The 23,794-nt window shown below is 40.9% G+C and overlaps 1 protein-coding gene across 13 annotated transcripts in view; it reads right to left on the reverse strand.

Annotated features, from left to right (window-relative positions):
• SH3KBP1 (SH3 domain containing kinase binding protein 1) overlaps positions 1–23,794 on the reverse strand; it is a 339,617-nt gene that overhangs the window by 106,585 nt on the left and 209,238 nt on the right. Inside the window, exon 1 of one of the 13 annotated variants that reach the window (XM_038587003.1) lies at positions 18,389–18,521. The exons of 11 other annotated variants lie outside the window; for them this stretch is intronic. In XM_038587003.1, the coding sequence (XP_038442931.1) occupies positions 18,389–18,403 (15 nt within the window). In that variant the 5' untranslated portion in view covers positions 18,404–18,521. Of the gene's footprint in view, positions 1–17,832; positions 17,854–18,388; positions 18,522–23,794 lie in introns of those variants that run through there. One more of the 13 variants, XM_038587004.1, reaches the window with a different exon arrangement.

Consider the following 23,794-nt stretch of genomic DNA (forward strand, 5'->3'; position numbering starts at 1 on the left):
CTAATGCTTGTAGGAAAGACAGTCACTGGATTTGAGCCCAGTGGAATCCAGTTCCCTAATGACTAATATATCTGTTTCTCTTTGTGACTGATGGAGCGTGAGGCCAGGGTCCTACTCAAATCAACCCACTCCTGTGACTTCATTATAACTCAGATATAAACTCCTTTGAGTGCATACAATTTTCTCATTATAGGACAATGCTAAAGAAAGAAGTTTAAGTCCCATCTCTGAAAAGTCCCCTCTCCAAGAATACCACACATAATTCTTCATCACAAAGGCAACCAGGTTCAGTGGATAGGGGGAAGAGAGTGAGAGCTCCCTAAATTCTAGCAGTCAGTGAAGCCTCTCTGTTAGTAGACCAGGTTTTCGGATACCTATTCTAGAAGAGGGTGATCTTCTGAGAAGCTATACGCAGACATTACTCAAGTGCTCACAGAAAGCCAAATACATGAGATAACTCTTCAAACAGCTGGTAAAATATAAGATAAAGGATGGCTCTTTCAAGGCATCCCTTTTACTACACTTGTGTCTAACAGTATTCCTTCTGGGATGCCTGGGTGACTCAGTGGTTGGGTGTTGGCCTTCGGCTCAGGGCGTGATCCTGGAGTCCCGCGATCGAGTCCTGCATCGGGCTTCCTGCGTGGAGCCTGCTTCTCCTTCTGCCTGTGTCTCTGCCTCTCTCTCTCTCTCTCTCTCTCTGTTTCTCAATAATAAATAAATATCTTTTAAAAATAACAGTATCCTTTTCCTTTCTGCTCAGTACAGATTTATTAAGTGCCTGTTCAATGCAAGACAGGGAAGCATATGAAAAGGCAGGAGGATGCCACACATCACTGCAAACACTGAAACGGCAATGCATTGGGTTTTCCAGAGTGCTGTGTTGAGGAGTGTATAGCAATGTGGCATGGTTACCCCAAATGTTAGTCACATACAGGATATGGGGAGATAAAAGCTACAGGAAATAGTGACTGGAGAAAACAAAACAGTATGTATATGTAACCATATCCACAACTTTTTAGCTTTCATTTAACATCATAACTCTGAAAGGATGCACAAATTACTAAAGCTTACTGTAAACTCCGAATATTTCTTTTTAAACACCCCCTTCACGAACACCTATAATTGATGATATTATGAAAAGTCTTCCTGCTGCTCAGCAGGGAGCAGTAGGAGCAGAGCCAAAGCCCTGAAGCTCATGTCAGAGCCAGAAGAGAACAAGCACAAAGGAGCATCCTTACAATGTGCGCCTGTGAGCTTCTGATGGAAGCCTTTTCTACTTGCTGGGAAATTTACATTAGCAACTGTCAATTTGCCCATCTTTGGTTGGCTCAGTTTAAACTATTTAATATCAACAGGACATATGGCAGAGTAAAATGCAACTCAGAATTCTGAAGATAAAATGCACGGTCCAGTAAAAGTAAAAATATATTTTTAGTTCCATTCTAGAGACAGAGGTCACCTTTAAAACATCTCACATACCACTAGGTCAATTCTGACATCTCCAAAGATGCATGCTTCAGCCTATTTTTAAGCATCACTATAAGAAAAAGAATTGTTAAAGTAATCTTCTGACTATAAAATTGGGCTTAAGACCTACAGTTAGTTACTTATATAGCATTTATTTCCCTGGTTGTCTTGAAAACTTAGCAATAATTCAAGTTATGCTAAACCTCTTTGCCCAATCATGGTTGAAGACCTTATCAGATTCATAGCTGCTTTGGAAGCATTTGTTAACTGTATTACACTGAGAAGTTTAACTGCTTTTCTCCCTTTTTCCTCTTCAAATATAGTGACCTGCTTGAGAGCAGGACCTAGATATTATTTTATTCTCTATCTCCACAAAGGATATGAAGGGTCAGTAAATGTTGAGAGGAGCAGGGAGTTTGGGGGTGCCATGGACTCCCCCTTTGCCCTAGCATTAGCATCCTCCCACAGCACAACTGGTGAATGAGGGGAGAGGTCCTTCTTGACAAAGCAGACCAGGAGGCCCTCTTAGAGCCCCATGGTTTGTCACTGCCATGTATCAGATCTTTCCAGCATAGTTTTAGGTGACAGCACATTTTCCGGGATATCGTCCTAGACCTGTTGCCCCGGCCTCATGCCCTTGTACCCATGCCCCTGAGCTCCTATTAATTATTAGTCACTATAAAGCAGAATCCAGTCTCAGCCATGTTTCTGGTAGACAGCTCTCTGCCTATGGTTTCCAAATATTCATCCTAGCCTATTGCCTCATGTTCCCTCAAGTTCCTATCTATTATGATCAAAAGACCTTCATCTGGAGGGTTCATTATCATCCAGGTATATACACCATTCTCTTGTTCTGAAATAATTTTCCAAAGTATGTTCCCAAGATGTTCAACCAACCAACCAACTGCCAAAACGGCTAATCCCACAATCTGGTAAATACGGGAAACATCGAACACTTGGCCTAATACTTGCATAATAGCATATTAAAGGCTCTGGAAAAAAAGAAAGGCTCTGAGAAGTCCTATAGTTACTGTTTAACTTTATCCTTAGCATTACCTAAGTGTTTTCTAAATGTAACTGGTACTCCTGCTGCCTATTAACACACCATAAGAATGAGTAGTGTATGGAATCGTTGGATAAACACCACTACCTCTGCTTCCTAAAATCTCAGGACTCATCCTCTTTGTTTCCTGGACTCACGACTTAGAACCCACCCTTGATTACTCTCTTACTGTATCTTCTCATATCTGATGCACACCAAGGCCCTGTTTTCAGATTTACCCTTTCCTCTTTGACCCAAGCCTAGAGCCTTGTTACCACCACAGGGACTGTTTCACTAATTTTCTAGACAAGAATCCTATTCCCCAGTTCAGGCTAACTTCCTCTGATTTCCCATGAGACTCAGATTTTAGTCAACTTCCACCATCACCCCTTACTATATCTAGTTCAAAACACTCAGGGAGGGCAGCCCGGGTAGCTCAGCAGTTTAGCACCGCCTTCAGCCCAGGGTGTGATCCTGGAGACCCGGGATTGAGTCCCACGTCGGGCTCCCTGCATGGAGCCTGCTTCTCTCTCTGCCTGTGTCTCTGCCTCTCTTTCTCTCTCTCTCTCTGTCTCTCATGAATAAACAAAATCTTTAAAAAAACAAAACAAAAAAAAAACAAACAGGGGAAAAAAGCCACTCAGAATATATACTGCTACTTAATGGCTGTTTATATAAATCCCCAAAGCCCTGAAGAAATTTACTTCCAATTGCCTCAACCAGCCATATCTCTCAATGGCTGGTATCTTTCCCTTGTGCTCTTAAGACTAATAGCCAACTTTCTCTGCATATAAAACTCCAAAGCCCATCTTAGATGCTTCCATTAGGCCTTCCGGGGTTTACTCTTTCAATCTGTCCAATAAAAGTTTAGTATCTGTCATTCTACTGAACATGTATGTATGAAGTCTGTTTTCTGTTAGTGTATTTCTCTCTCTCCCCGAGACACTTGCACGCATTTGTGTGTATCGGTAGAAAGATGTATCTGTGAATTTCAGCCAATTCTATCATTTATCATGCACTTTATCTTCTGCCAGGATTTGATCATGTGGGTCACTTGTTTGCATTTTGAATAGCTCTAGAGACCATGCCCTAAAAAAAAAACTAGAAAGAACCCTAGAATACATTCTCAGGTAGGGTAGGATTTTCTCTTTGTCAAAACAAAATAAGGTTTAGTAGAGGCTTCTACTCCTGCTGGGAAAACCAACATTGAAGAATGGATCAAAACCTACTTAAGTGCTCAATGAGGTGGAGAATGGACATTCAGACAACATTAAAATCATAGAAGGCAGCTCTCCAAACATCTGACACTATATGAAAAAAATACTGTTTATATTTTACCCCCACTGTTCCCAAGAGAGAAGCCTGCATGCTATTTTGTTGTAGGATCATCTTATTCACAGAGGATGAACAAGCCAAAGTAAATTTCCATTGCATATACCACTTAGACAAAATACAATTCGCCATTATACTCTAAAAGACTATTTTCAGTGTTATGACACATAAAAGGAAAATGTAAACCTTCCTTAGACTAGAGGATTTAGTTTTATCTTTTGATTAACAATGCTCTCTTTTTAGATGCACCTGGAGAATTAAAAAAGAGTATGAGTAAGGGAGAGAGAAGGATGGTATGGCAGGAGTAAATACCATGGGGCTGGTTTGAGTTTTGTTCATCCAGGGCTTTAATAGGAAACTTGCTGAACTTTTGCAGACCCAAGTCCTAATTTTCCTATAAAGTAGCAATATGAATCCAATTAACATACAAAGATGCTTTCTGGATTTAAAATATTTTGATTTATTCAATCACAACATAGTCTAGGCCATGTCCCCTTACCCGGGTTGGCACCTCCTCCCTCAGTGACTTTGAATCCCATCTCACTTTTAAGGTTCAAGTAAAGTCCAACTGGCTACACGAAGCCAGTTTCAGTAATGTTTCTACTGACATGCAGCCTCCAATGGTTCATGACATTTTTAAAAAAATATTTTATTTATTTATTCATGAGAGATACGGAGGGAGAGAGGCAGAGACACAGGCAGAGGAAGAGGCAGGCTCCCTGCAGGGAGCCCGATGTGGGACTCGATCCCAGGACCCCGGGATCACAACCTGAGCCGAAGGCAGATGCTCAACCACTGAGCCACCCAGGTGCCCCGGATCATGACATTTTTATGACACACTTGAAGGCAAAACCACACTTCTTAGTTTTCCTTTATATCTCAAAAGTGAAGGCTAGCCTGCCCTCTCTCTCCTTCCCCTATCCCCTCCTTCCCCTCCACCCTTTCATTCTATGCTGGAGGCTGGGTAGCAGTATATATTCTCAGTGGCTTTTTTCCCCTGAGTGTTTTTTTTTCCCCTGAGTGTTTTGAAGTAGATATAGTAAGGGGTGATGGTGGAAGTTGACTAAAAGATGAGATGGACAAAGTCCTGGACCTTTACTAAGTTCAAAATTTAGTAGCAGAGACAGACTCATTAGCAGAGCATCATAGTACAGAGGGATGAACACTACAATAAAGGTGTATAGAAGAGAAAAAAAGGAGCCATTAATAGTTCCACACTGGGAAATAAGTCTCACAGCACTGATGAAGCTTGAGGCAAATTCTGAAAAGTGAGCAGAAACTTGCCAGGCAGAGAATGATGGAAAGGGTCTAGGGGAAGAGAAGAAGGAGTGAAAGTGAGAATGTGTGCAGGGAAAGGGGGTGTGAGGAGGAAGGGAGAGCTACTTGGGTCAGGAGGCCAGCAAGGTAAATTGGGGCCAATATTAAGTTTGTGCATTATCTTAACGGCAACTGGTAGTAAGCAGAGATGTAGTGTGATCAAACTTGCGACCTTAAGACCAAAGATTTGGTGGCCTCCGAAAGAATGGAGAAAGTAAAGACATGCAAAAGTCAAGGGGCTAAACAGGAGGTTGCCACAATGATCCAACCAAGGCAGTGAAACGAAGAATGTAAAAGAGACGTTGGAGAAGTATTTGGACCTCTCCATAATTTCAGACACCACAGGGAGAAGTTGGTGATTGTGAACTAGTTTGAATATGGACAAAACCCAAACTCCGTTACATTCTTGAGTCTACATATATACATTTTCCATAGGTACTGAGCGTCAGTGACGCACTGAGAGCAAAATTAAGTTCAGATCCTGGGATGCCTGGGTGCTCAGTGGTTGAGCATCTGCCTTTGGCTCAGGTCATGATACCAGGGTCCTGGGATTGAGTCTCCCATCAGGCTCCTAGCAAGGAGCCTGCTTCTCCCTCTGTCTATGTCTCTGCCTCTCTCTGTGTCTCTCATGAATAAATAGATAACATCTTTTCTTTCTTTTTTTTTTTTAATAAATAACATCTTTTTTTTTAAAAAAAGTTCAGATCCTGATTAGAGAGCAAAGCAGCCCATCACAGAGACTCAGGGAAGCATTTCAGAGAATCTATCCTAATGTGAAGAATCATAGTGAATGTGTTCTCAGTGCTCCAAGGCTGGTATGGTGACGTTTTGGAGAAAAATAGTAGGCCTGTGATAGTTGTGAACAGTTAGCTTACTGTTAAAACACCAATCTACCATTTGAAAACTAAAATACTTTTTTAAAAACAGAGACACAGAAGAAGCTCTTGAGACATATGAAAAAGTATCTTTCTAATCTGACAAATTTAAAGTAAACAGTTTAGTCAAATATGTCTCCAAAAATGTCTTACACTAGAGACAAAAATGGGAAATTTCTTTCCCCAAAAGAGAAGGGGTGCCTGGGAGGCTCAGTTGGTTGGGCATCTGCCTTCGGCTCAGGTCACCATCTCCCAGCCCTGGGATCGAGCCTGCTGTTGGGCTCTGTGCTCAGTGCAGAGTCTGCTCCTTCTCTCTCTGCCTCTCCCCTGCTCTCTCTTGCATGCACTCTCTCTAATAAATAAATAAAGTCTTAAAAAAAAAGAAATTTCCAGAGAAGCTTTTGTGTCCTTCAGAGCAAGGAAAGGAAAGGAAATAGTTTCAGAGAAGAGGTAATATTTGCAGCAATGCTTTATTTTTTTGTTTTCAAGTAAAACAGCTATTTATAGGGCTAGGGCACACACTGGAATATTATTCAGCCTTAAAGAAGAAGGAAATCTTGACACATGATACAACATGGATGGATGAACCTTGAAAACATTAAAATCAGTGAAATAAGCCAGTCACAGAGGGACAAATCCTATATGATTCTACTCATACAAGGCACCTAGAGGAGTCATATTTTTAGAGACAGAAAGTAGAAGGGTGGTCGTCAGGGGCTGGGGGCAGAGGGAATGGAGGGTTAGCGCTAAAGGAGTATAGAGCTTCAGTTTTGCAAGACAAAGGGATTTCTGGAGGTGGATGGTGGGGATGGCTGCATAACAATGGAAATGTACTTAGTGCCACAGAAGTATGTACCTAAAAATGATCAAAATGGTAAATTTCGTGTTATGTATATTTTACTGCACATTGTCAAAAGGTTTAGAGAATACGCCTCTTTCCCTATAAGCCTCTATGCATGAATGTTGACGAGAATGGCCAGAAACTGCTCATGAGCCTCTAATACCCTGCTACTTAATATTCAACCACAAAACAATCTGGGGTGCAGCCAGCATCAAAAGAGGTGAGTTGGAGAACAACCCCATCTTTGTCCAGAAGCTCATTTCAGTCTTAGAGGAAACACTCCTTCCATTTCTCTGAAGGACAACCTACTGCTTCCAGAAAGACAGTTTCTCAGTCTGGCTCCTGCTACAGAGCTCTGGTTTTAATGCTGCCGGGCTCGTTCTTCCCTCTTTTCTTTTTTTTTTTTTAAGATTTTATTTATTTATTCATAGACACAGAGAGGGGCAGAGACACAGACAGAGGGAGAAAGCAGGCTCCATGCAGGGAGCCCGATGTGGGACTCGATCCCAGGTCTCCAGGATCACACCCCAGGCTGCAGGCGGCGCCAAACCGCTGCGCCACCAGGGCTGCCCTCGTTCATCCCTTTCATTGCCTGCTCCACAGATTTCCAAAGAATAACTCTTATTCCCCCCCCCTTTTTAAAAATCATCTGGTCTCCCCGATTTTACAGAAGAAGGGAAGAGAAAACTGCATCAAAACTTAAAGACTCGATGATACCATCTTTATATTTTATTCCATTAGGAAGAATGAGTTCACGACACATACTTATTCAAAACAGGAACCTCCTAAATATATGCAGAGATCAGGCACATATTGGTTACATCTTCTAGACAGAGAGTGAAATACTTAGAAAGAGGACCCCAAGGTGCCACAAGAATGGCTATCCTTCAAGAGAGATCAAATTAACTTCAGGGCGCTCTAGTTACTAGTTACTAAGCCATATTCAACAATAAGGGGTGAACACAAATTCTGTGTTTTCCATGAAAATATCCTACATGTAACCCTTGGACTCTCTTACACCTTCCATGTTCCTACTGCAGATGCTTTGAATCTCCTGAACAGCACTCACTACCCTCTCTGCTTTGGATTTATGGCTACTTATGTGTAGTCTGTCTGATGGACTAGAATACAAGTGGGGGCGGGGCCAGGACTGCATTTTGGTAATCTCTGTATCCTTGGGTACATCTTGCATACTGGAGGCACTAAATATTCATAATTTACTTTAGTCAACAATAAATTCATTCATCAAAAATATTTAGATCTATGGAGAAAGTACTGTGTGCCATGCATTTTTTGAGGTGCTAGGGATAGAACAACAGAACGAATAAACTTTCCCCGCCTTTCATGATGGTATCTAGCAAGAGTGACTTCATATTAAGTAGGATTCCTCTCTACGAACAGACTTACCACTATGTGATCTCGGGCAAGTTACTTAACCTCTCTATACCCGTCTCCTTGTCTGAAATGGAAATGATACCATGTACCTTATAGATTTTCTAGGAGGATTAAATGGAAAAATGTATATAAAGTGCTCAGCTATTATTGCTATTATTGAATTTTACTGAATAAAAAAATCAATCATCATAATGCTCTTTATGAATCTAGTTACAAAGAATGACTGTTTCGATTACAGCAGCTTTTTAAAACAATAGGTTAACTGGCCCATTCCTTTGCTTGGGGAATGGAGAGCATGAAGCGACTTTTACAAGACAGTCACGCGGCAGAGACAGCTTGGAGCAAAGCTATAATTCTGACAAATGAGCAAGGAAGAAAAGCAACAGCAATCACCATATAGTCATTGCCTGGGAGGAAAAACAGACAGAACAAAGAAAATGGGAGAAACAACTGAGGCCAAAGCCGACAACCCACAGAGCTTTCAGGTCAATAAAGCTTCGGTTAAGGTGGCACCCTACAGTGAGTGGCCGGAAGACTGTTCCAGAAGCCCCTCAAATACAGGCCCATGCCAACTGCTTCTGGCTGCATCCAAACTGTTATCTACTGTTAACGATGGAAAAACAACAAGGCGTGTGTCTGGGAAAAATGGCCTGTTGTCAGAGAACAGAAAGCCTTTTATTGGGAATTTTGATACTCAGGAGCAAACACACCACCACAGAAAATCACTCTGAGCCATCTTTTACAAAGCTTGGCATCCATTCAACAATGGATGAAGAAATCCTAAATGGTTAGGCCAAACAGATACTCCTCCCAAGGCAGTTAAGAAACATGGACCAAATGAAACCATAAACTCATGTGGTACAGATTTCTAAAGCTACTAGTAGAAATTACTGAGACACTTAGATGTGAAAAGCTAAATTCACAGTCCACTACCTGGAAGCAGCCAGGGCTCTTGCCAAAGGCTGCTCTTAAGGCTTCTTTCAGTATCAGCAAGGATGAGACGACGGGAATTCTGTTCAGACCTTATAGGTAGTACATCAAATTCAACAAACCTTTGTGGAATGCCTACCACTACACAGCCCACAAGCCCAAACTGCATTCCTACATTATTTTTATGTTTTATGTTTTCAAGAACATGCTGTGTTTTCAGCTATAATGTGGGAGATTTAGACATAATGTTGACAGGAGTCAATGCAACCAGCAAATTCCATTTCTCCCAGATCCTCGAGGTATCTAGAGCCTTGCATTTAAACATTCCACACACTTTAAGAGATGTTTCACTAAGTTTGTAATAACATGGGAAATTTTATATAATGCTAAGTGGAAAAGATGCGCAAGTATGTGTATGAAAAAAAAATTATATGTGTGGTATGATCTCAACCAGTTAAAAATGTGTGGCAGGGGATCCCTGGGTGGCTCAGTGGTTTAGCGCCTGCCTTCGGCCCAGGGCGTGATCCTGGAGTCCCAGAATCGAGTCCCACATTGGGCTCCCTGCATGGAGCCTGCTTCTCCCTCTCCCTGTGTCTCCACCCACCCCCCCCCACCCCGCTCTGCGCGTGTGTGTGTGTGTGTGTGTGTGTGTGTCTCATGAATAAATAAATAAAATCTTTTAAAAAAATGTATGGCAAAAGGGTTGAAAGTAAACACAAAAACAAAAGTCAACATAGTTCGCCCCAAGGTGATTAAATTACAGCACTTTTTACTTTTTTTTTTATTTTTCTACTCTCCAGTGTTTTTACAAACCAGTTATTATTTTTACAATGAGAAAAAATAAAGTTTTAAGAAAATAGCACATACTAACTAGAAAGGATGGCCTACCTCTCTACATTACCGACTTCTTTCCATAAGGCCTGATTTGATATGCAATACCTCCTAACTAGAAATCACATGCAGCTTTTATTAGTAGGTCATTATATTTCCTTTTCCAAGTCATTAGTAAGGATGTTAAGAACATCAGATGTAAAATGAGTCATGACAATAATTCACAAGACACCACCCATATAGAGCATCGCCTACCATTTATCACCACCCTTTACTTATAGTTATTCATCAGCTCTTAACCTCAGTGACTGCGTTGATGATATAAAATCATTTCTAATTAATGCCGTTCCAAAAAAGGATCAAGATATTGTATCATGTTTTCAAAGTTAAGAAAATAGATTTCCTGCTCTTCTGATCGAACCCATGAATTCCTATTCAAATGTGTGACAGGAACTGAAAAAAAGTGGAGTTTACTTTGTAACTTTTTCACATATGATCAAAGACAAAAATTCTAGATTCCTCATTTCTCAGTATTTGAAGAAGTAATGATTGAAAGGGTGTGATTTATTTGCATGGAGTCTGTGGCTTTATTGTCCTGTTTTCTAGTGGTTCTCCAGTTCTCCAAAAGGAAAAACTTTTTATTTTACCTTATTTTATTTTTTTTGAAAAACTTTTTTAAACACAAACTGAAGTAATGATTATAGTTCCTCAAATGAAAAAAAAAGTGATGAAAAGCAGGCCCCCCCCAAATTTTGAGGTTTCATTTTTCCTCTGCTTTTAGAACTACTTACTTAAGTGTATCATAATCTTAAAATCACATAGATTTCACGGTTATTTTCATTTCTCAGCTATTTGACAACTGTCTCCACTTAATGTGAACATACTTTGATTTTGCTGTTTTTCAAAATCACGCCTGCTTTTCTTTTTTTTTTAAGGGAACTGAGGTTAGGGTGTAGATGGGTTGAATCAACGCACTTTTAAGATGAATCTTTTGGTGGACTGATTTCTGGTCTGCTGGAGAAAAAGTTCAATTCAGCCTGTGTTGGGCTATCATGCATATTCATTCACTCATTCAAAGTTAAAGTCTCTTCAGTAGCAAATCTCAGGTAAAAAAAAAAGGAGTTCTCCTAAGGCTGGAATTCTAGGGTGCCTGAGATGAGTTTTAGGCAAATTAGATGCTCACCAAATGAACAAATGGTATGTCTTTCATTACTCATTTTGCATGTTCTCATTTTCCTGTACTAAAATGTTTCCCCATTCTCTTCTCTTTTCTTTGTAACATACACAAAGACACCAAACCACACTAAATAGAGGGGAAGAAAACCCTCATTTGAAAGACAAAACAAAACATGAAATCACCTATTTTAATCATGTGCTTTCTTAAATGGCACTTTTTATAATTCTATGTTATTTTTTAAAAAGGTATATTTTATTTGTTTCACAGGGGTGGGGGGAGAGAATGTGTGCAGTAAAATATCCCAACTGATGCATTTTCTGGTCTTGAGAAATTCCTTGTCCTTTTCTATTACAATGGAGAATGTTCTTTTCAGTGCTTTCCACTTCTGAGTTCCTGAGAGCTACAGCTCTCTTGCCACCTTCCACAAAGTCTCGCTACAGGCTCCACACAGGGAAAACAGTACAGATTCATGGAAGATGGTGGCAAAGAAGGACAATGAGCAGGAATCGTACTTCTGGAGTTTCTAACCTATTCCCTAACTCCCGAGTTATCATGCTTGATTTATTTCAGAGATGGGTTTCAGATGGTTATCTATCCACTTCTACAGGGACTTTCAGGAAAAGATTTCCCCATCCTCCTTGCCATAGGACAAGGAAGAGTCTATCAGGCCTCAGTATTGGCCACATCTTCCTTATTCCTAACCTGATCACCATGCCTCAGGTTACAGGGGGGCTCCTTTCAGCCATCGGGAGACCAGAGGACAAGCAACCATCAAACCCCATGTAAGCCTTCACCTCCTTCCAAAACTCCATTTAGCCTCTCTTTGTGATGATGACCACCGTTTGTCCACAGCACCTGACTTTCAATTTCTTGACCATTTCCATTCACGGCCTTCGGTCACTGCCTCTCTGGATACCCCAGTCTCTTTCTAGTCATTGAATTTCATGAGAAGACAATCAGGCCACATTCAAATCTTCATTTCAGATAGACTTTCTAGACTAAAGTCAGGATTGGGTTACACACAAGCATACTGCTCTATGGCCCCATAAAACAATTTCTTAGTACTTGGAAACTACTGTGATCCCTCCCCTGACCTGGCTCTATCTCTTTTGGCCCCACTAATTTTTTCAAGACTTCTTTTCATCTTATATTCAGACGCTTTTCTGCTCTCCTAACTAGTGACCTATGTATGACTGAAGGATCTAGTCGAAAAACCTGGCATTGTTCGAACTCGTGGGCAGTGAATACAAAAATTACACCAAATTATCAGAGATCCTATAACCCTTACTGGGAAGCATGGTTAGTTCGCCCGTCTATTACATCCTGCTCACCTCCAGACTGCAAAGAGAAAGCGTGACCTGCATCGCTTAGTCAGATTACTTATATGTGCAGGCACAGAATTGCCAGCTTTGTAATGTTTCAGCCTCTTCCAAATCAAAAAACAACAATAGCTGTATTCCTGTCACTGGAAAAAGTAGGATTCTAAATTATGAACCAGCCAACTTTCTCTGTTTCTAGCAATGCCTGAATGTGGAGGGGATACTGGGGTTTGAAGCAAAAGAACTCTATCTGTAATTAGACACTCAGGACACGTAATGTGGGCAGCTCTCTCGTTGCAGCAATCAGACAGTACTAGCACTGTACCAGGAGGGCAAGTTGGGACTACTCCAGGATCAAACGTCTTGATACGTACATCATTACTTCTCGTATCAACTTTCTTAATAGTCTAGAAAAGGTACTCAAGAACTTTCAGAAAAACTGCTTCTGGTAGAGAGAGAAAATGAAAAACCCAACTAAGAAATCAAAACAAAAAGAACAGACTGAACAGATGCTACCAAAACAAATGGAGCAAAACATATTAAAATCGCTGGTGGGTGAAAATGCTTAGCAAGTGAAAGAAGAAAAAAGAAAATGAGGCAGTAAATTCATCTTTACCACTTCTAACTTCCTCATCTTAAATGAGCAAAACAGAAATACAGCTTCTAAATGATAGAGACCCCAAATATCTGCCTTTAGTTGTCCAAACATTACCTCTTCTATTCCTCAAAGTTCAAGCATAAGTTTAATTGAGGTGAGACTTCTGAGTCACAGGCTATCTATGAAATGGCTTAACAATGGCCTTTTAATGAAGAAGCGGCTTTTAAGGCAATTCCTGCGTACTCTTAATTTGTCAACTGTTCATTTTATAGCTCAGGTTGAGAGAGAGAGAAAGCTCTAACAGAGGTGTAAGTAGGGGTTATTATGCTTATGCTTCCATTTGCTTCAAGAGCATTTATGGGCACACATCTATTTGGGATCTGGCCTCACCACTAAAAGCCTGCATTGAGAATAAGGCTATCATCTCATTCTGTTTAAATGGCCTCTGATGCCACTGAAAAGCACAAAACAATCCCTGTGATCTAAATTCTTTAAATGGAAGAAAAGTCACACCATTGTGCAAAGTAAGCTGGGCAACTTGTTTTAAAGTTGCCAGTTTTGAGGTGCCTGGGTGGCTCAGTCAGTTAAGCATCTGCTTTCTGCTCAGGCCGTAATCCCAGAGTCCTGGGATCGAGCCCCATGTCAGGCTCCCTGCTCAGTGGGGTCTACTTCTCCCTCTCCCTCTGCACCTCCCCTCCCCTCTGCTCATGCTCTCTCTCTCTCTCCTTCTCTCTTAAATAAATAAATAAAATCGTTTAAAAAAAATAAAAATAAAAAAGTTGCCAGTTTTGAGGCATCTGAATGGATCAGTCAGTCCAGTACCTAACTCTTGGTTTTGGCTCAGCTATTGATTTCAGAGCCAGGGGATGAGCCTAGGCTCCACGCTGGGTTCGGAGTCTGCCTGAGATTCTTCCCACCCTCTCCCCCTCATACACTTGCACACTCTCCTTCAAATAAATAAAATCTTTTTTAAAAGATGCCAGTTTTTATAGAGCACTCAGCTTAATCCATCCCACTGAAATTCAGTTGTCTAGACTATCATTTTACAGGTAGTAAGAATATCAGCGAGAAAAAGACAAGTTAGGTACATATGCAGGATCTTTTTAATGGGCACACAGAAATTTTTAAAATCTTGACTTTCAGGAGTGAAAAGCATCTGCAAACTTCAGGATTATAAACACTATGAAATAGTTTTGTTTTGTTTTTTAAAGATTTTATTTATTTATTCCTGAGAGAGAGAGGCAGAGAGGCAGAGGGAGAAGCAGGCTCCATGCAGGGAGCCTGATGTGGGACTCGATCCTGGGACCCCAGGATCACGCCCAGGGCTGAAGGCTGTTTACACTGAGCCACCAGGGCTGCCCTGAAATAGTTATGAATATAAGTAAAGAACAAAAGAGAGCCACATGAAATACTTGTAGATACTTCAGTTCACCCCACTGAAGAATATCAACGGAGTCAAATGAATGAGCCAGCAAATGTGCGAAAGGAAAGACTTTCATTTCCTATCCCCAGGGAATTCCAGAGCAGAAGGTGAGGAGAGAAAAAAAAAATAAATCATAAAACTGGCTTTCCCTACCATGTAGGATAAATGAGGTACTATCATTTATAATTAACAATAGCACAAAAAAGAAATTCAGCTTTTATCAGAAGGACTATTTTGTTTTTGTTTTTTTAAATTTTTACTTATTTACGATAGTCACACAGAGAGAGAGAGGCAGAGACACAGGCAGAGGGAGAAGCAGGCTCCATGCACCGGGAGCCCGACATGGGATTCGATCCTGGGTCTCCAAGATCGCGCCCCGGGCCAAAGGCAGGCGCCAAACCGCTGCGCCACCCAGGGATCCCAGAAGGACTATTTTGAATTCACTCTCAGTAAACCTTCAGAAGCAGCAGTCCTGGTCACCATTAAACCCCTGAAAGCAAGCAACCACTTGGGCTCCCTGCTCATCTTTTCTTCAGGGGCTGAGGAACAGGGGGCTCGGTCCTTCCCTCAAGCCATCTGCGATCTCTGGGGATAGTGCAACTGATCTGCTCCTTCATGTGGCTTCTCAGACTGAAGACCTGTTCCTCAACTCATTGTTCTAAGATGAGAAGAATAGTTTCCTTTCCCCTTAGGCAACAAGAACATACATTAATTAAACACCAATTCTAACAGCAAAGAGCTACCACTTCACACCCATTAGGATGGCTATTATAGAACAAACAAATAGAATGACAAGTGCTGGCAAGGATGTGGAGAAATTGGAATTCTCGTGCATTACTGGTAGGAATGCAAAATGGTGCAGCTGTTGTGGAAAACAGCATGGCAGTTTCACAAAAAATTAAAAATAGAATTACATATGATCCAGTAATTCTACTTCTGGGATATACCCAAAAGAATTGAGAGCAAGGACTCACATAGGTATCAGTAGGCCAGGGCTCATTTTAGCATTATTCATGGTAGCCAAAAGGTAGAAACAACCTAAATGACTATCAATGGAGGAACGAATAAACAAGTTGTGACATAGCTATACAGTGCAATATTATTCAGCCTTAAAAAGGAAGGAAATTCTGATACCTGCTACGACATAGATGAACCCTGAAGACATTACGCTAGGTAAAATAAGCCTGACACAAAAGGATAAATATTTTATGACTCCACTTATAAGAGGTACCCAGCAGAATCAAATTGATAGAGACAGAAAGTTGAAGGGTTGCTAGGAGGAGGGGAGAATTAGAAGTTAGTGTTTAATGGATTACAGAGTTTACAGAGTTTCATTGTAAGAAGAGGAAAAAGTTCTGGGTTTTGGAAATGAATGGTGATGATGGTTGTACATTAATATGAACATATTTAATGCCACTGAACCGTACACCTAATAATGGATAAAATGGTGTTGTATATATTTTACTGTAATAAAAACACTCTACATTTCTATAGGAGTACATAGAAAGCTTTTATGGGGATTTTCATGGAGAAGTCACAGAGAAGTTTTAAAGCCAGGTGCGAGAGACTGAGAAAGTCTTACTTTTGTTCTGTTGGAATTTTTCGCCATTTACTTGGGTTAGTTTCATTATAAACAAAACCAACCAGAATTAAGTCAGCCTTTAACCTGTTAATTCCTCTCTTAAAAACTCAGCCTGAGGGGATCCCTGGGTGGCTCAGCAGTTTAGCACCTGCCTTTAGCCCAGGGCGTGATCCTGGAGTCCCAGGATCAAGTCCCACATCGGGATCCTTGCACAGAGCCTGCTTCTCCCTCTGCCTGTGTCTCCGCCTCTCTGTGTCTCTCATGAATAAATGAATAAAATCTTTAAAAAAAACTCAGCCTGAAAAAAATAATCAGGGCAGGTATAATGATGCATATACAAGAACGCTGTTTTTAAAATGAAAAATGTGGAAGCAATGTAAATAGTTATTACATGAGGATCGGTTCAATAAATGGTGGTATGCCTGTACAGGGATGACCATGTATTTGCCTGGAAAAAAAGGGGGCCCATAATATGTTAAGTTCTAAAAACAGGTAACATTTACTATGACCTCATTATCATATGAAGAGTGACGGGCATACTGCATGGACATTCCTGTTCTAATCAAATTCTGGAAGGATATATGTATAACGGTTGTTCCTAGGTAATAGGATTCAGGGCAGTGTATTCATATTCTTTAACTTTGCATTTTTATTATTATAATAATTATTGCAAAGAACTCTTGTAAGCAGAGAAATAACAGGGCTATTTCCATTTTGAGAAATGAATAAGCAAAGGGTTTTGGGGGGGGTTCGCTAATGCAAATTAGTAGTTTGGAAGTCAAGAACCCTTTAAGGGTCCCAGGGGCTACCTTGCCTGTGCCATCTCCAGGCCCTAGCCTGAGGGAGCCAGAGGCTCTCCTGTGAGAGCCCAGGGCTATGGCTGAGCCTTTTTCCATAGGTCACACCTTACAATCCACATGCTTGCACTTTCTCAAAGAGTCACCAGCTGAATTTTACATATAGACATCTAATTTTCATTTCTACTTTTTAGAACTCAGAACAATGATATCTGGCAATAATAATTATAATAATAATAATTATTATTATTAAATAATTAAGTAGCAAATTTAAGATAGCTTTCTTTTTTTTTTAAGATAGCTTTCAACAAGAAAATTCTCTCAATCCATCACAGATGAGTATATTTTATATTTTAGCTAGCTGCTGCCTGTACTCACATACTTCTAGACAAGCAACAGATGCCGTTAAAAAACTTTTCAAGAAGTTCTCCCTACTCTTAAAGTAATGTGTTAAAATAATGTGTTCCCTTTTGTTATGCTCTCTTCCTTTTCGTGTAATTCTGAAAACATTATAGGTTAAAGCCCACAGAAAAAGCCACAGAGAGACATATTTTATAGATCTCATCAACTCTCCCCTTTAAATGTTTTTTCAACAAGAGACAGGAATATGGAAGACATATGACGCATTGTGAGCCTCACTTACCCTGTGGTTTATTTAGGGAATTTTATTCTGTGTTTGGAAAATGACAGACTTCTGCTTTTAGGTAGACAAATATGAACAACTCACCAAGAGAAACAAGACCCCCTGTCACTAGCAAACTTTTAGAAAGTCAGATAATTTAGTGTCTTTATTTTGCTGCATATATGAGCAAATGAATAGAAATGCTCAGTCCAACAAAATTAGTCAAATATCTTTACCTCTATAAAAAACAGTTCCCCAGCACCCACCCAGAAGTCACTACTCACAGCTTCTCCATTCACCAGGAAAACTCCAAATGTCCATGCCTCCCAAGAGTTAAATGCCCCGTAGCTGGCTCACTCTGCGTGGACATATTCTTCTCCCCTGAGTTAACCTGAAGAGCAAGCTGGATTTGTTTACTGCACAAACATCTGTAATTGCTAAACATCTCGGTGGCATGGTGTAACAGTTACTGCTTGTGCAAACTACCCATCTAAATGACTCTCTGCAGTATGAGCACATGAAAACCCAAGACACAAGAGAAATTGAAAACATCTGTAAAAATCAATGGCCGAATTGACCAAAGGGGTGGGGGGTGGGGAGGATTAAAACAGCTAAAGAGTTTCAGTGCAATATTTGACTTTAGAAAAGCCTCCTCCGAGCTAGAGCTATAGGTTCTTCCTTAGCATATCCACAGCCCCCCTCTGAAGGGGATCCCAGCCGGCAGACACTTCTTGTAACCCCCCTGGGGCAAACCCTTTACAAGGCTTGTTAGAAAACTGCGCAGACAAGATGCAAGATTAAGGGGACTTATTACATCTCTAAAAGCAAAGAAAGAAATACCTCTTCTCCCATCATGCAGTCAGCCTCCTTTCTTCAGTTTGAAAAGGTCCCAGAACTACCCAGGAACCCTCCCACTTCCTTCCAACAGCCAAAGGCACAGAGCCTGAAGGACCCAGCCTAACCCTGAGTCATACTTGGGACCAAATGAGCAATGGGGAGAACAAAGCTCGCATTTGTTTACGCTTCAGGAAACCAGGGCCGATTCACAGCTTGGGTGGCTTTGCGAGAAGTCCTCCTCCCTCGCCTGCCTGCTGCAGGAATGAAGCTGTCTCCCGGGGACCCACAGGTGTGACCATTCAGACAAGGAACACACTGAAGGAGCGTTTATTTGGCAGGACCCAGCGGCCACTTCTGTTTAAAAACATCAGATAGAAAATAAAAAGCCCACTGTCTTTCAACAGATAATCTGATGGGGAATGACAGAGATCTAGAATATGGTTTGTATGTGAAATATCTATCGTAAAAATACCTGTATTTTAAAGAAGTGAGATTAGTGGTAACACACAAAAATTATGCATTAAAAAAAAAAAGGAAAAAAAAACGAGGAATAAAAACAGCAGCGGCTTTATAGAAACATTCGACCTAGGAAAACTCAGCAGAACTCTTGCCAGCCATGTCATTGGTAGTATCCTCACAGATTGGAATAAACTGTTTAAATAGCAATCTTGTTTGGGCCCCAAATGAGATACCATTTCAATCATCCCTTCAATGGTTTTAGAGCCCAGTGGTGAAGAGCTCAAAACTCTAGAGCTAGAGTGTCGGAGATCAAAATCCTGGGGTCTCACTTCCCAGTCGTGTGATTTTGAGCAACTCATTTAACCTCCATTCACCTGAGTTTCCTTATCTAAAAAATAGGGGTAAAAGCCCCAAACCAATCTATAGGGTGTCTGGAAGATTAAATAGGTATTATATGTGCAGAGTGCTTAAAAAAGTACCTGGTACAAAGGAAGTGCCCTATTAGCCACTATCACAATTTCAGGACAACTTCACAAGGCAGAGTGCCACATCAACAGTACCCTCACCTTACCACAGTTCTTGCGTACTCACTCTGATGACCCATTTCACTTCTTAACTATGGGGAATTTTTTTTTACTTTTTAAATTGCACTAATTTAAAAACCATTTATTCAATATTTAGTAAGTGCCTATGGTGTAGGGGATTTTTGAATGAGATGCTATCTCAGCGCTCAAGAAATGTTCAATCTGCTTGATAGGTCTGTTTATATATCACCCAAGAAAACAAATATGGGAGGGTGCCTGGGTGGCTCAGTGGTTGAGCATCTGCCTTCGGCTCATGTCGGGATCTCCGGGGTCCTGGGATCGAGTCCCACACTGGGGTCCCCGCATGGAGCCTCTGTCTCCCTCTGCCTATGTCTCTGTCTCTCATGAATAAATAAATAAAATCTTAAAAAAACACACACACATACAAATGTGGGAGATGTCACTAGGCTGTGAATGGCAAGGTGGTGCAGGAGGTAGGGAATTAACATTTGGAATTTAGAAGGCAGATAACAAATTACCTTATTGAAACCTAATTAGGATGGAGAGAATAGACAAATTGCCTGTGTAGAAGAATTCCCATTAATTGAGGGTATGAAATATAAAAATACTCCTCCCTCAAGGAGGTAAGTGGAACTTCCCACTCCTTAAGTGTGAGGTGTACTTGGTGACTTCTTTCTAAAGAGTTGAATCTAGAAAAGGAGGGGGAAAAAACAGAACAACTTTACAGTGAAGAAACCTGATAAATCCAATCTCAGGCGGGTGCCCAAAGTCAACATCAACAGTGAGAAGTCATGCTGAGAGGATGTGCCCTTGATAGGGACATGATAAGAATGGCACTTCCCCACTGCGGTCTTCCTGCCCCAAATCCACCACTTCAGTCTAAGTGTGAGAAAAACATCGGACAAATGCCAATTTAAGGACATTCTGCAAAACTTCTCAAAATTGCCATGGTTATCAAAAACATGGCACATCTGAGAAAATGTCATAGCCAAGAGAGGGGCCTAAGGAGATGTAATATAATGGGGTGTCCTAGATGGGATCCTGGAACAGAGAAAGGACATCAGGTAAAACCTAAGGAACTCCGAATAAAGGATGGACTTGCACATATACATATACATAAATAAACGTATATGTGTGATTTAGAGACATACATGATTACGTTCATGGACATGTGCACAGAAATGCATTTAACAATGCCTTCCCTACTTCATTTATTTATTATCTCTATATCCTTAGCCCATCTCTTTAACAAAGATAGCTGAAAGCTGAGTCCTGGCCTTTTGCTTTCCATAATATACAAAAGAGTTTTCTTTGAAAGGAAACTTGGCTCTTCTGTCAGTTCTGCTGCCAACCCAGGCTACAGCGGCCCAACTCAAAGAGTGTGCATGAGGTGGGCCCATCTGCCCCTTTCCAAGAGCTACTAGAAGTTCCTGGTGCCTGGCCAATTAGTCATCAACCACGGAGCCCCGGGGCTGGCAACTCTCCCAGCTACTTCCTCCCCATCTCCAGTCCACACTGCTCAGCACCTCCCCAGTTATCTCTAAAGTGCCAATCTGATCATGCCACTCCCCAACGGAACTCCTCCACCAACTAGCCAGCTCACCCAGAAGTACAGCTTGTGTGAAGTGGCTGGAGGAAGAGGGCCCACCTCCCCTCCAACCCCCTACACCTCCTCCTCCACCACCACAACCACATCCCCTGTACTCCAGCCAAATCCAGCCCTTCTGCATAACCATCCTCTCTCTTTATCCATGCACACACTACCAGTACCACGAAAGCCCATTTATCTTTTCATACTTTGCTCAAGTATTACTTTGCTTGAAAAGATCTCCCTGACACCCCATCTCTTCTTTCTGGGCCTCCAGGAGAGGTAGTAGCTCCTTCCCCTATTCTCCCTCTCTCTCTTTTTTTTTTAAGATTTTATTTATTTATTCATGAGAGACACAGAGAGAGAAAGAGGCAGAGATACAGGCAGAGAGAGAAGCAGGCTCCATGCAGGGAACCCGATGTGGGACTGCATCCCAGGTCTTCAGGATCACGCCCTGGGCCAAAGGCAGGCACTCAACCACTGAGCCACTCAGGCGTTCCTCCTTCCCCTATTCTCTTTGATGCTTTGGACGTACATCTGCTAGTTCTTTTCCCCTGCATCATAATGGCTTTTATACATACCCACTTTTCTCCCACGCGTACATAATCTGAAGCACTAAATGAGAGGCCTGTATGTGACAGCTGATTCAAGGCATGATGCAGGGGAGGAGGTGTTAACTCCATTCCAGTTAACTACACCAGACTCGTCTTACCCCAAATAAATACCCTGCCAGGTAACAAATATGCATGTATCATGCTAATAGAGAACCCAGACATGCCACCTAGCTGACTCCTTTACAAAGGGACTGCCACTCCTGAGTTCATTTATCTAGAAATTTCCAGAGCTGCCACTGCAGATCCATAAAAGGCATTCAATAAAGCTTCAGTTAGTGAATGAATGAGCCAATTAATAAACAAATGAAACAGTGAATCTGTGGCCAGACCACAAGCAGACCCCAAACAGAATGGGTCTTCCTTCATAATTTCAATTGGATTAGGACAAAACATTATATTCATGGATCAAGTTCACAAATATTTATTGAGGGCCTACTACAGTTTAACAATGGTTTTCAAGGAGTTATAAATATGAATATGATGGCAAGGTCCAAAATCATGGCACTTCTTCCTTTCTAAAGGCTAATATTTGAGGTGATGCCAAACAAACAGCTGTCCAGACATGGCAAAACTCAATTCTACTTCCCTGATTTTGAAATTTTCCATAATAAAAAGTTAAAGAAATGATCCTGGAAACTGCACTGCTATTTACAGGCACTCCTTCTGTTCTAATAACCAGAAGGGCAGCAATAATAACTATGAATGTTAATCAAGTGATGATTATATGCCAGGCACTTTTCTACCCATTTTTTGTGTTACTTAATCCTCACAACAGCCATATGGAGCATGTCCTGTTGGTATTCTAATTTTACAGATGAGGAATCTAAAGCAATGAGTGCTTAAGTAGTCTATCCTAGGAAAAATCAGAGGTGGGATGTGAACCCAGGCAATCTGGCCTGCATGCTTAATAACCACTATACTCCTAAAAACATACATTTAAGGCCTTCTGGGAATGCGATCCTTGGTGATGATCTGGCTGCAATTAAACATTTCCTAGAAAATACTACTATGCTGAGTGTTTTAGAAAGTATATGTCAAGCATATGTAGAACAGTAAGCAACATCTAACATGTCAAAGAGTAATCTCCTAATACTGTTTCTGGTTCCCTTTTCCTACCAATACCCCTGTCCTTACTTCTCCTAGTTAAGAAAATTTAACAGAGACACTTTGGGGAAAGATGACACAGAAAACAAAGTCTAAAAATCCCAAACCATTCACCCAGGCAACCAGTGGGCATCTTAATACCATTCACTTATTAAAAACCATGGATTTTCCAACCGCTTAAGAGATGTCACGTAATCTTACCTTTTAACCAAAATGAGGGACATCCAACACTATAGGTCTCGGGTAACCACAACGAGGTTTTGACCAAATTGTGTTTCTTTAGTCAAAGAAGGTATCTTTAGCTCCTGAAGATCCCCAGAACTTATTTCTAGTCTTCAAAGGATTAGAGACCTAAATCTCTCATTTTTAAGGAACTAAGATAATCACTTTAGATGTTTACATGTTTTAATTTTACTTAAGTATACAGCTTGATGAATTTTTACTAAATGGATAAAAAGATTGCCTATGTACAAAAATAGTAAAATTTCTCTTACTGCAATTTGGCTGATTAAAAAAATGATTAGTAGCTCATTTATATACGACTTTAAATCTCACTTTCTGTTACAAGTAAAAGCTACAATGTTGATATTATAAAGGCATTAATTTAGGTGACAAATGAGATCCAGATGATTAGAGTTGAAAAGAGACTGTCACAAACAAAATGTCAGGTTGTGAGATACAGTAGCAAATGTAGAAAGAAAACAGAATCATTGCAAGCGAGAGATATCAGAAGTCACAAATGGCAATCAATTAAGAGAGAAAGACCATGGGAAAGGAGCTTCTTGGAGAATTTCTTTGTAGGGAATCCAGGAAACAACCAGTATAAAGAGTCTGGGCATGGAATGAGCTGGTGCCAAAATGTCCAGATTATTCTACATAAAGGAATGTCAGGTTAGGTCCTGGGGATTCTCCTGAATAGCTGTAATTTACCCACTCATGTGTAACACCTGCCATCCTTTTCCCTAAGTGTTTGGCCGGAGTGACCATCTGAGTGACTCATTAAAAGGGAAGGAGTTTATGAAAAGGGCCAGGCTGGGGTTACAGGGATGCAGCCTGATGAGGAAAATTTCCTCATGGGTCCACAGGTGGAGGCAAGGAG

Source organism: Canis lupus, chromosome X (assembly GCF_011100685.1).
Source record: "Canis lupus familiaris isolate Mischka breed German Shepherd chromosome X, alternate assembly UU_Cfam_GSD_1.0, whole genome shotgun sequence".
Taxonomy (NCBI): Eukaryota; Metazoa; Chordata; class Mammalia; order Carnivora; family Canidae; genus Canis; species Canis lupus.